Below are 13,903 nucleotides of genomic sequence, written 5' to 3'. Positions count from 1 at the left end.
TCAAGATGTGATACATCCAAATACCTCAGCAATACTATCCTTTCCTGAGCTTAAACTGGCTGATGGTTTAACAGATATAACAATTCCAGACTCCATTATAGAACTCCAAAAGTGCTCTCCATCTGATGTTGCCAAATGGTGATGGGGCTTTACTAGCTAATAATCAGAGTGCTGCCATGGCGCTTCCAAAATTAGGATACCTGTGTTGAAAATAGGTGTTTTTGGTTCAAAATAACTCAGAACCACCTGGTATGTCCTGCTATATGATGTTAATTTAAAAATACATTAAATTAATATTGCATCATCAACTATTTCAAAAGCAGACACAATAAAAAGAGGAATAAAACATCTTCATAAATACAGAAATTAAATGAAGTACCACTGAGTACACATGCGGTTCAAAACTCTGTCAACAAGAAAATGTAAATGACAATAATTTCTTTTCACCACATTATTTTTTAAAAGAAAGCTTAGTGCCTATGTGAAAAGCCACTTGCTACAAGGAAAATTTCTGAAATCTCACTGCTGTGGAGTGACAAAATGATTTAGTCGTCTGCAAATTTGATGATGTTGAAGTGATTTTCGTATGTAACACAACAAAGAGGAAATGACAAAAGCATGAGGAATAGCAATAGTCAAGATTTCAATGAACTGTTGCCACTTCTACATGTGTTTAATTAATTGTGACATTTTTTATTTGTATCTTACCCCTGGCAGATCTGACAAATACAGTTCAAGTCCCAAACGGTTCATAGAGAGACCAGGTGGTCATCAATGATGTTCTCATCAAATGAGTAAAACCCTCTAAAACGCAGTGTGAAAAGTGTTGTTTTTATTCATCACTTCAATCAAGATCAGGAAGGAACTTTTTCCACTGCCATGCACACACACGCACACCCCCCTCCACACACACACGCGCACAGACACACACACGCACACAAACAACCCCCCAGCCCCCTCACACACACACACACACGTTTCTACCTGCACCTTTACGCACCCTACTGCATCCATTCAAAGCTCTTCCACCATGTTTCTCATTATAAACTGGTCTAAGCAAGTTCTAGGCAATTAGCCCAGACTCATCCTGCTGCATAACCAAAGTATCAGAACCTAGGACCTATAAAATGGAAGCAAAATGCAGCGAGAAAGCGAAAAAGGCAACGCGCTCAAACAGGAGGAACAGCCAGAGAAACTTCAAGAAAAAGAAGAAGATGGCTCAGAAAAAAATCATTGGAGGCAAAGTCTTCATCACAGGTGAGATGGTTACCAACATTTTCATCATTGAATAATTACTAAAATGTGGATTTCAACAGTAACAAATCTATTTATATGACAATCTATCTATATCTACAATCATAATTAAAGATTATTACATATATATAGAATATAGAATAATATTCATGAAAATACCACATTGTTATTGTAATTTTTTAATTCTCAAAGACTTTTTCTGGTGAAATAGTTTTAGCAAAAAAAAAATGTATTGTTTTAAAGTCTCATAAAGACACTTAAAAAGTATTCTAACAAAAAACTTATTTTCAGACTGCAGCTTTTATTTTCTACAATATTACTCTCAATGTTTTCCTGAAACAGAAAATCTTATATTATTTTCTTTCTTTGTAGTAAAAGCTTTATACAGCCAGCTGTCACAAAATATAAAGCAACCAGAGGCCAGGGGAGTACAGCTCTCCTCAATGAAAGGGCTTCAAACTGTAGGAACAACATAAAAAAAAAAAATTGTTGTTGTTTTTTATTGCTGGTATTTGACTCATACTTGATAGGTATTGGCAATTATGAAAAAAAAAAAATCTAACCATATTCAAAGCTCTATGCCTGAAAAGCTGTATCCTCTCTTGCTTTTTCATGCCTCCTGCTCAGTGCTGTACCTGGTAGTGATGTGCAGAGCTGTACCAATCAATGACCTGCTGGACCGAGCCTCACAGGGCTCAGATAAAATGCACTCACTGAGCACACTGCTCACACAGGAGATGGTGAGATCTTTATGCTACTTGCTTAAATCAGTGAGATCACCAGATGTACTTGTGTCAAAAAGATATTAAGAATATATGAAAGTTTACTACTGTGGAAAGATGTTTTCCTCTTGGTATGGTTCCAATAAATCTTTTCTACCCATAGGACTCTCACTTTCCTCCATATGGCAGGATACTAATGCAACGCCCTGCTGATTGCCACACATCTGCACTACAAACCCCCAATGAGAAAGAGCAAACTTTGCAAGTGTCTGTGAGTTACTCACCTTTTTCATGACTCTTTTATCGAAAGACTTTCCTTTAAACAGCCTTCTCATTTTTTGTTGTTCAATATTTTGTTTTCTTCTCTAGCAATCAGCTCTAATGTCTCTGGCCCGCTCCCTGCTCCATGCCTGGGCTGATCCACTGGTGATCCTTTCTAACAATGCCGTCACTCTGCCTCACCCAGCAAAAAGCAGCATATCGAGTAAGATCAATGAGCTGATGGAGCACTCAAGGACCTTGGCGGATGGCTTGGATATACTGTCAGGCAAGGTGGGCAAAGCAGAGAGGAGTTCCTCACCTGTTGTTTTTTTTTTTTTGGTGCTTTTATTTTGTACACTAATGGTCTCCTTAAATTTTTAGATGGGTTCCGATGCTCAGGCCATCTCTCCTCTGCCTTACACCGGAGGGACTGACCTAGGTCAGGACCGGGTGACCATACTAAACAAGTTCAATTTCCTCTTGTCCTGCCTTCGACGCGACTCGCACAAGATCGACAGCTTCTTGAAAGTTCTTCGCTGTCGCGCAGTGAAGTCGCAGCCTGAGTTGTGCTAAAGCCAGCATGACTCTGTGGGGAGTTCTGCTTGTGCTGCCGACCTGCTTAGAACTATCTCATCATCCTAAACGCTAATTAGTTAGTATATAGTTTCAGGTTATTGTGGGGTATAGAGAATACAGAGGCTGAAAACACAAACTGTCCATATTAATTTGTCAGGGGAACCCCTTGGGATTAAGAAACAACAGCAAAATACTAAAATCATAGTATGGTGTAGGCTTTTTGTTTGGATGTTTTCCATGGTGGCATCATTTTAACCATCGCCTGGGTCACTGCTGCCTTTTATGAGAGTAATATTTCCAGCTGGTCTGGCATTAAAAATTTGACATCCTATATATGCTCAATAAATTCTGTATTATCTATAACTTCGCTCCTAATCACCTTTTTGTCTGAATCAGTTCTCCCTTCAAAGTCAAGCTTCCCAACAGCAGACCTGTTGAAGCAGACGGCAAAACAGGGTTCTTTTTCTTCTTCCTCAGTTATATTCTGCAGCACTTGCACTTTAGATTTAATCCCACCCTCAACATAGTGCCTGTGACTGTATTGTTTCCTCAGAATCTGTTTATCAATAAACATTCCTTGCACATTAAAATTTTGTCTTTTCTGAGTCAAAAATCTATATGGCCTAATTTTTACAATGTCTGATCTGGTAAAGAACAAAAAGGCAGCTCTATGGTTACACTGAAATCTTTCTTGAAATTTGCAAAGGGTGATAGGTGGTGGCTGAAGGGTGCCAACACCCTGTAGATGCATAACTGCATTAATAAAACTAAAATACTGCCAAGACAAGAATTAGGCTTGAATGACAAAAATGACATAAACTGAAATTACAAAAATAAAACAAAAAAGCTGCTAAGCAGAAAATCTGCCATCACGAAAAACAGAGAAGGCAAAGTGCAAACATGCTGCAAGCACATAAGTGACGCTAACACACAAATACACCAAACACATAGCACCAGATAACAGAAGAGCTCCAGATAACAACGTGGGGACAAGCTATAACTCATCTGACATCAGTGCATAAACATAACTTAAATTGCTGATGATGTGATATTTATTTCACATAATTTTGTATTAAAATTATGAAGCAGGACATACCAGGTGGCTCTGAATTAATATGAATCAAAGAGGCTAATTTAACAAAAAATCCTATATTTAGTAGCTCCACAACAGCATTATGATTAATAGCTTGTAAAAACCCATCTCCATGTGTAGACGTCAGAGGGAGAAATCTTTTGGAGCTAGTTCAACATTCTATAATCGAGATGGATGGAAACGTTGATGATTATTCCAGAACATCTAGTCTGGAATTGGTTTGTGTTTTACCGTCAACCAGTTTAAGCTCAGGTAGTTACGCTGATGAATAAGGAAGCATCACACCTTAATCAACAGCTAATGTCTCGCCTACATATTCAGACTCTGAGCCGGAAAGTAATGGCTAATACAATAGCAGCAGCGCCAGGAGGAAACCAAGGATGGGAAAAAAAAACTGCTTATAATAACTCTGGTACAGATAGTATAAGCAGTTATTTATTTGTAAATAATACTTTAAATTAACATTATTTTTAAATAAATCGTCCACTATTGTTGCCAGAAATTATCTTATATTTTCTTAAATATATAGCCAGCTATTTCACTCACTCCTTGTTGCCAGGGCTGTCAGATCTGTGTGTTTCCAGCCCAAAAATAATGTGCAACCCCACCACCTCAATAAAAGAACAGCATCAATTCCTTTGAAACTTTTGTTAAAACCACAAACCTATTAAACACCAAATACAGAACGCAGCACCAAGTTGTAACCATGAAACCAGGCTGTGCTTTCAGAGTTAGCAAAACTATTATCTTCATCCAAGTCTTCAGCTTCTATGTTAGATCCAGTTCCAACCAGGTTATTTAAGGAGGTATTCCCTTTGATCTCCTCCTCCATTTTAGATGTGATTAATCTCTGTTACAGGGATATGTATCAAAGGCTTTAAGGTCGCTGTAATTAAACCTTTACTTGAGAAACCATCTCTTGACCCAAAGTATTGTAATTATAGACCTATATCTAATCTTCCTTTCTCATCTAAAATTCTTGAGAAAGTAGTTACCAAACAGGTGTGCGCTCACCATGTTGAACTTTTTGAGGAGTTTCAGTCTGGCTTTAGAGCTCATCATAGCACTGAAACAGCTCTGGTGAAAGTCGCTAATGATATTCTCGTGGCCTCAGATAATGGACTCAGTGTTGCATTTGACACAGTTCACCATAATATTATTTTAGAAAGACTTGAATATTTTGTAGGAATTAGAGGGACAGCACTAGACTGGGTTAAATTGTATCTGTCTGACTGTTTTCAGTTTGTTCACAGAAATGATAAATCTAATATAATGATGAATCACAGAAATGATAATCCCATATCAAAGAGGGTTCTAGAATTTCCTTCTTTCATCTGAGGAATATTGCAAAAATTACAAATATCCTGTCCATGTAATGTACTGGATTCGGACCAAAGATTTAACCACTACATGTCAATGACGTTTTAAGTATTTATTGAAAAACAAGCAGTGTTTAAACTGCACTGGCTCGCGATAACCAGCCAATGTCTTAGAGGCAGAGGGACAGGTTAGAGGCTGCAGTGGCAGGTTAGAATTGAGGAGTTGACGAAGGACTAACCTGGTAACGAGGTGAGCCAGACCGCTGAGTGTAAGCCAGAGACAGGCAGAAGGCTTCATGGACAGAGACGTCCACTTGTTTGCGGGGGCAAACCGTTGAACGGTCGACAAACTGTCGAGTTTCCAGGAGCTTTAGTCCAGAGACAGTCCAGGTTCGGTAACGGGATCCAATAAAGCAGCAAAGGTACAAGAGGGTGTCATCTAGCAGATATTTCTGATTCCAGTTCCAGGTCCAATCTCCTGATAAACACAGAGAGTAAAGGGGGCAGGCGGGCTCAGGTACTCACAGGCAGAAAAGGGTTCAGAAGCACAGATGGGTAGGCAGGCAGGCAGGCAGGTTCACAATGTTAAAGGCTGGAAGGTTCTTACCGGGCTGGTTCGAAATGATCTGGCACTGGATATTGATAAGGACGGAGCTTATATGCAGGTGGCGACAGAGGAAACCAGTAGAGATAATTGCAGAGAGGGTGGAGACTGAACCAGAGAGTTAATTGGAGGCAGAATGAGCTCCAGTGCCAGGATCATCAGAGTTCAGGGGTGATGCTAAGAAACTAGTTAATTATTCTGTGTTTGTTACTTCAAGGCTGGATTATTATAATTGTTTACTATCGGGAAGTCCACAAACTGAAGTTAAAAGCCTTTAGCTGATCCAAAATGCTGCAGCCAGAGTTCTGATGAAAATTAAAAAGAGATATAATATCTCTCCTATCCTAGATTTTCTTTATTGGCTTCCTGTTAAATTCAGAATAGAATTTAAAATCCTCAAGAGAAGACTCGGCGGTGCATCTACACCTTATGAACAAATGACACTCTTTTGTGGACCAGAAAGTTCACATTTTGGACAAAGAAGACAGGTGGTTTGAGAGGGGGGGTGAAGGAAGCCGTCTATGTTAAGAAAGAAAAAAACAACCTTAAACACAGGGGGTGGACTCAGATTTCAGCTTTCAAAAACCGACAGTACAGTCCGGAGATAGAGTTGATTCCTTCCTGCTATCATCGCAACCCTCATCCCCATACAAGGGAACAGAACACCTTGCCTGTTCAGCCAGGCCAACAATTCCCTATAACGACCCTCCTTTCAGAGACATAGACATGTATCTGATATTGCAGGTTAACAAAGAACCCGAAGGACTGCCCATTCCTAAGGAGTAGTCCTGTTCGTATGGTTCAATTTGCATGTCTTCTAAGCCAAAACACTCTATAAAGCCTCAAACTCAACACTATTTCTAACATTTTGAATTGAAAAAGCTTCCTGAATGGGAGTTCCTGAATGGGAAATATATTCAAACTTGAAAACAAAGTCCAGTTGATTGTTTTTTAACTTTTGGAATAGAATTCTAAAAGTCCTTCTTTTCACTTATAAACCCTTAAATGGTCAAAGCTCCATCTTATAACGGAGATATGATTGTCCTTATGTTCCTAACAAAGCACTATGCTCTATAGTTAGAGCATCTCAGGTTATCCAAATATGGAGGACAAAGAGACCCCTTTTTCATCATTCTGCTTTATTCTGTCTCTATTCACACACTGCAGAATTTGGTTGTTCAATCTCTAATGTGATGCTCTTTCTGCTTTTTCTCATAGTAGTTTCATCTGGTCTGTTTCACTTTGGCTGTGACACAGTCCTGGAGAGAAATATCGGTTGTGCTGAGGCCAATCAACAAATATATTAATTAAAATGAAAAAGAAAAAGACATTTGAGATTTGTTTTTTAAAATGTACCCCAGCAAATACATACAAACAATCCAGCCAAATTCTTAAAATGAAAAAAGATTTCTGAAAATGCTTTTTCGTTTGAAATATGGTAATGATTTGCTTCCATATAACACTTCCATCTTCAAACATCATACGACAAGCATCACCAAGACTTCTATAATGTGGTTTTACTGGCTTTGGTTTGTGACTGCTGCTGCGTAACGTCCCCACTCACCACATCAGCAGGGTTCCCAGAGGTCACTGACTCATGTTACCCGGCCAAAACAATTTTCATAAACCGCCTATATATACGAAATCTTGCCCAATTTAAACCAAAGTCTATTGATCTATTAGGCCATAAAGGCTTTTTTCTAAGGAAAAAAAGTTTTTACCTGTAAGACAGACATCAAAAAGTGCCAGATTAGGAAACATCCCAACCTGGCAACAATGCACGTAAGACGGGAAACGTAGCCTTTAGATGCAAAACCCCATCATGCAGCGCAACATATTTTTGCAAAGTATTCAAACATAGATTCACCAAATATAAGAAGAACATCGTAGTTTGGTTTAAAGAAAGCATTTTAGTTTTATTATAAATTAGTTTGTTGCAAGGATTTTACAGTTTGAAGAAATAGAAAATTACACCATATGCCAACCGTTGCAAGGATGTGCATTAAAAGGAACGGCTATATATACTGCATGCATCATTTAGGTAGTTAACATTGTATTACTTTTTGAGCTCCTTGAGTTATTTACTGTCAAAGGTAGGCGCTTCGGCCGGAGAGTACGTGTTGGGACCGGTATGATTTAAGGACGTTGAAATTAAAACAGGGCACATGCCCGGTGGGCTGAGGAAACAAAGTAACATGAGGGGGAACAGTGTTATTAAAACATATGTTTATATACTGGCTCTAATCAATCTAAAAATATATATATATTCTCATTTCAGGAAAAAGCTACTTCCAAAGTACAGCGGGTCCGGGGTGGGGGTCAACATGGTGCGCAGGTCAGCTAGGATATGGATAAACCTGATCCTCTGTAGAAACAAAAACTCGGGTCAGTGACTAAGAATAAAGGGCTGCTAACTACTAAAGCAATAGTCACTGACCTGGTTCAGAGTTCAGTCCGATCACAGAGGGATGTGATGAATCCGAGAAGGAGACAGTCTTCCCCTTTTACGGGCGCCGCCTCCCCAAGCTCTGGGTAATGAGTGGAGCTGATGCCAGCCAATGCCAAGGAGCAACAATGTCCAGAAGGGAATATCTGAGCTGAAGTTGAAGCAGAGCCAAGTTCACAGACCAGAAGATCAGAGAGCCGATGAGGTACAGAAGGAGAATCCAAGCTGAGGTCAGAAGCACAGTCCAGGTTCGGTGAGCCAGTAAAAATCCATGAACAAGTCCAGAACAGAGAAAAATTAACAGAGCAGACAGGGGCAAAGCAAAACTCGGTTCCACAGAGCAGAAACAGGTCAGAATGAGATAATCAGAAGAAAAATCAGAACGCTAGTTACTCACACCGAAACACTCGTATAGTCTGGCATTGTTAGGTGGACAACACGCGGAATACAGTATATAGGAGCCGGAAACAGGTGGATCAGATAACCAGTAATGAGAAACTTGGCAGAGTTAAACAGTTGAGTGTAATGAGCAATCAAAACAGCCACTAGTGCCAGGATCATGACAGAACCCCGCCTCAAGGGCAGATTCCAGAAGTCATACACATCCCTCTTTGTTTTAAAAAAATATAAATATAAAAAATATAACTGCGGATGTCTGGGGGACAGTGATTCGCCTATATGTTGTGAATGCTGTCGTACCATAAAGAATAAATTATGAACAGTTCAGTTTGTGCCTTCAACTTGTTGCCCATAGGAAGACGTTACTTGGATATAACCTAACGGAATATCTTCAGAACAGCTCCAAATAACACAAAACTCATATGGGTGAGTAGAACATGATGTAATAACGTAAAATCAAGGGGCCAATGTAAAAAAAAAACGGCGTTTCCCTTTAAAGTATATCAGTATAAAGTAACCTTTAAAGTAAAAACAGCCAGATGCCACTATATGAATTAAAAGCTCAATTTTTCGACAATTTTGAAAAATTCTTTGAGATAGGGTCAAGGATGAGGGAAGTCTTGTTGGTCTCGATCTCCCGATACGCTCTGTACTGTGTTCGACCTTTCAGACATTTCAACATCTTTTTCTGAATCCGACATCGTAGCATGGCATAGACAATTCACGTTTACAGTTTGAAGAACACCTGCTTGCTTCTGATGATTTCCTTTAGCTAATCAATGAGTGTTTGCATTATATGACTCATCCAATTACACTAGTTTTCACTAGATGTGGATGGTGCCACTGATCTGCATTGGATGGAGCACATGACGTGAAATAAATATATAAACAATAAAAGGAAGCCAAGAGTAACGAGTTAAGGTTGTTTTTTCAAAAATGTAAGGAATAGAAGTACAGATACTTGTGTGAAAATGTAATCAGTAAAAGTCAGAAGTAGGAAGAAAAATAAGTAATGGAGTAAAATATAGATACCTAAAAAGTGTACTTAAGTAAAGTAACAAAGTATTTGTACTTCGTTACTTGACGCCTCTGATCTATGGTAATGTTAGTGAACCCCAAGAAGAAGAAGATTCCTGGGAACACAGGGATAGGAAGCAGCAGGTAAATACAATACAAAGCAGGTAAATACCTGGTGGCCTTACTCTTATCGAAAACCTCTCAGAGGTCATGATACTCCCCTGGGACTTTAAAAAGATCAGGATAATCCTTAAAGTTAGCTGGTTTTGACGACTTAGCTAAATAATCGCAGGAGGTTAAACAGACGTAGCCCAACCTAACACTTCCACCCTCTGCCAATCAACGTGAGGGTTGTGTTTGGTTAGCCATGGCTAAACCCAGAATGACAGGATCCTAAAGTGAATCTATGATAATAAATGATAACTGTTCAATATGATTACCCCCCACCACAAGCTCAACTGATTCTGTCTTGAGATAAGAGTGATTAAGTTAATGCCTATCCAGGGCTAATACCTTATAAGAGTCCGGTGAAGGAAGTAGCATAATGCCAACTCGCCTGGCCAGGTTCTCATCCATAGACTTAGTATCAGCTTCTGCATCTGATCAGCACTGAGCCATAATGGTTTGAGCTGCTAACTTAGAGATTATGTTGGGCTACTCCCTCCTCCCAAATACCATGATTCTCTTCTGAATTAATTCATATTTGTTTATGTTTATAAATATTTGAACCAAACTCTTTTGATGAACAAAACTTAGTAACTTTTATTACATTACATTTCGGTACTTTTCATTACAGTAACTGAAACAAACTTATTGCCAAATCATTATTTTAGACGAGAGACAAGGTGCGCTCCCCTTTGTCAAGATTTAGTGCATTTCCTTTTATCATTTAAAATTTTCTCTTTTTGTGTTTTATTACGACAGCTTTTAGGTCATGTGACTGACACAAAACTAAAATAAAATCATTATAACAGGTTGGACAAAAGATGCATACCTGCACTTACTAACTTTCATTAACTTTTATAATAGAGACAAATATGATTTATTAAAATTTTCTTATAACAAAATTTAAATCACTTTTTGAATTTATTTTAATTTATTGCCAGTCCCTAAGCGAAACCGAATAATTTTATGTTTTTGCAGCATATTTTTTGTTTGTTTCATGTTTATGTATTTACAGTGTATTTGTAGGTCTTATCCACTATAGTTATCAACTATTAATGCTCTTTGCAAACTAAATAGTTATAGAAGCCAAGACTCAGGAGATGTTTTCCTTATCCTCCAACCTTTGGAGGATAAGCCCAACTCTAATATTACTGATTGTCGAGAACATTTTGACCAAAGTGTTCAACTAAAATAAGTTTTATGTGCAGCAAATGTGATCTATAATGGCTACTGCATCCTCTTCGAGTATAGAAATCCTAAACAACATGCTTCTTTACCCTTCAAAAGTAATATCAAAGCACTTTTAGGTTAAATGTAAAATTCATATTCTAGTCGGACACACATAGCTTCTTTTCCTCTAAGCTTAACTGGGATAATTGTAAAAAAGTAATATCTGTTCTTTAAAAATGATATTTTGACTTACTGAATGCATATTACACTATATCTTAAGACAATCTACTCCTAACTGGTATATATTATGTCATGAAAAGTAAAGACCATAGCATATAATATGAAATATCCCGTTGTTTAATGGGAACAGGTAATTCAGCATTTTAATGCTGATCTGTTCCACTTACAGTTTTTTTGAAATATGACACATATGAAAAAGCCCAGACACGGATCTTCGCTAATACATATAAAAATAAATATACTTATGCCCTGCGACAGACTGGAGATCCTGTCCAGGGTGTACCCTGCTTCTCGCCCATTGACTGTTGGAGATAGGCACCGGGCAAGGACTAAGTAGGAGAAAATGAATCGACGGAATAAATATACTTAATATTTTTACAATAGATATTTAATTATAAATGTAATATTATGTAAACATTTTTGCTTGCTTTTTAAAGCAAATGTAGATTTTTATCAAGTTTCAAGAGTGACTTCTTTAACTGCACCAGGCTCCAAATATGCTTCGTATTTTTTTTCCAATCTTTCATAATAAATATTATTGACTGTTGATCATTCACTACATTTACAAAAGTAATGCTGAGTATGAAACCAGTTCTTTAATGCAATGAAGTGCCTTTATGAAAAAAGTAAATAACGACTCAAGTATCCCCCATCTATCCTCTAGTCAACTCTGCAGACGGTTGTAGTATATTCATCTCAAACGCCTTTGGAAGACATTTTAGGAGTCATCCATATTCAGAGTATTTCACTAAGGCCTACGGATACATTTGTCATGTTCTGAAAAAACTCTTCTGCCATCTAGTGGACAGAGATGTGCTGTTCAGTCATTTGCCAGATCAATTGTCTGCCTTTACACCTGCATACATTGAAGAGACAGGGATGTTTTTGGGATCCTATAGTTGCAGGGCTTTGCCACAGGCTAGATACTATAGTGCATGCATAACAAAATAAAAAAAATGTCAAAAGGCCATAAGCAGATGGCTGTTACCTGCAATATGAACCCCTTTGGAGTTTACATTGGTTATAAAACAGACTAATTTTAGTCTAAATATGTATTAAAATATATTACAGAATAGGCTTTTTGAAGACAAGTCAATCCAGCCCTGACTCTGCACTACACTGCCTGCACTATTTTCACATTCCTGTTGGGCCAACAGACCATCATAAACTATTATTTTTGTAGTTAGCCACAAACTTATGGAAATATATTTACATTACTCCCCTGCACTACAGTAAGAGTAATACAATTTGCTTCAAGTATAACAACATGATAACAAAGAGTTGTCTCAAGGAGTTATAATTTCATCTATTGATCAAATAAAAGAAATGCCAGAATGAGAACAGTTAGATTTGAGTGTGAGCCATACAGAGTATGCTATTATATGTTATTATATCAATTCAAAATTCACACAGCATTCAATGATACAGACAGGTTCTTGTTTAGGTCAATTTGAATGATTTATTAAGGAGGCCTGTGTCCTAAAATCAAGCAATTTATTAGAAGGCATATGTGAGAAGGACTATTGTGGGTGCACTGCGACAGCTAGATGTTTTCTCAAAAAGTAAATGTTTCATACATCCCTTACATATTTTACACATTTGGTTTTCATCAAAGGGCAAAATTTTGTATACTTTGTTTTTGTAATCTAGGCTATGGATATCATTACTAAGGCTTGTTAAGCTACACTGTGTGGTTTTAATGTTACAACTTATATAACTAATATGACTGACTGGAGAAAGATTAGTGTTTCATGACACACCAGCATAGGATTCAGCAACCTTTAAAGGTATAGTGGACGATTTTAAAGAATTTGCTAAGAAAAACACCCTCTCCAGTTAAAAAAAATTAAGAAACATGCACAACCCTGTACACGCTCCCGAGAGGCAACGCCTATTAAACGCGTGTGTGAGCATGCAGGAGCCCATTCCTCATTGTGAATGCTCTCTTTAAAAGTTGCTGTTTACATTGTTCAAAGAAACTTACTTTCCAAAAGAAGATTGAACAACAACCAGGGTCAACAACCTGGGTATGCAGCACATTCCAGAAATGCTTGAAAAGGAGGCAGGCTTGGTACATAAGATGTCTAAAAAAAACGCCAGCAGCAGGTTTGCATGACCAGTGTGGGCTGCTATTGCTGATCAGACTGCACTGTATGGTGACATGTAAATATTATTGACTTCAAATAACGTATACTCTCATGGCAGATAGAATGTCTCAAATAGTATAATTATTTTAGTGTTGTATTGACCTGCCCAGCAATTAATTTGAAAATCTCTTGACCTGACCAAAGGTCAACCTGCAGGGTCCCTTGAGTTTTAGTTGGATCTTCTACCCAGTCCACAGATTAGCAGCTTACTTACTCTCTTACTTACTCAGTAACCATACTCACACTAAACTTAAGGTCTTCTAAGCAGCTGTAAAGGGAGGAAGGTGGAAAGGAAGAGTTAGGTTTGCAAGAGAGGTAGTGAAATAGGATGTTATTTTTCTGCAAATCTTGTCAAGGGGAGAATTTAAGTGATAGAAAGAAGGGGGTTGATGAGGGAGCCCAGGGGGACACCTGCAGTGAGAAGAGATTACAGTTAGAATGAAAAGAAAAGTACAGAACAGTACAGTACAGAAAAGTATGATTTAAACCA

At 38.0% G+C, this 13,903-nt stretch overlaps 1 protein-coding gene across 1 annotated transcript; it reads left to right on the top strand.

The window, feature by feature from the left end:
• Positions 1 to 1,164: 1,164 nt before the first annotated feature.
• On the top strand, positions 1,165 to 3,391 carry LOC107100946 (prolactin-1-like). Its single transcript, XM_015399643.1, has 5 exons — positions 1,165 to 1,257; positions 1,882 to 1,994; positions 2,140 to 2,247; positions 2,346 to 2,528; positions 2,619 to 3,391. The coding sequence occupies exons 1-5, from the start codon at positions 1,215 to 1,217 to the stop codon at positions 2,808 to 2,810; spliced, it is 639 nt and encodes a 212-aa protein (XP_015255129.1). The 5' UTR covers positions 1,165 to 1,214; the 3' UTR covers positions 2,811 to 3,391.
• Positions 3,392 to 13,903: the final 10,512 nt, after the last annotated feature.

The sequence above is a fragment of the Cyprinodon variegatus genome, unplaced genomic scaffold (genome assembly GCF_000732505.1).
Source record: "Cyprinodon variegatus isolate N-32 unplaced genomic scaffold, C_variegatus-1.0 Scaffold1033, whole genome shotgun sequence".
In the NCBI taxonomy this organism is placed as follows: domain Eukaryota; kingdom Metazoa; phylum Chordata; class Actinopteri; order Cyprinodontiformes; family Cyprinodontidae; genus Cyprinodon; species Cyprinodon variegatus.
This window is presented reverse-complemented; position numbering and strand designations above follow the sequence as displayed.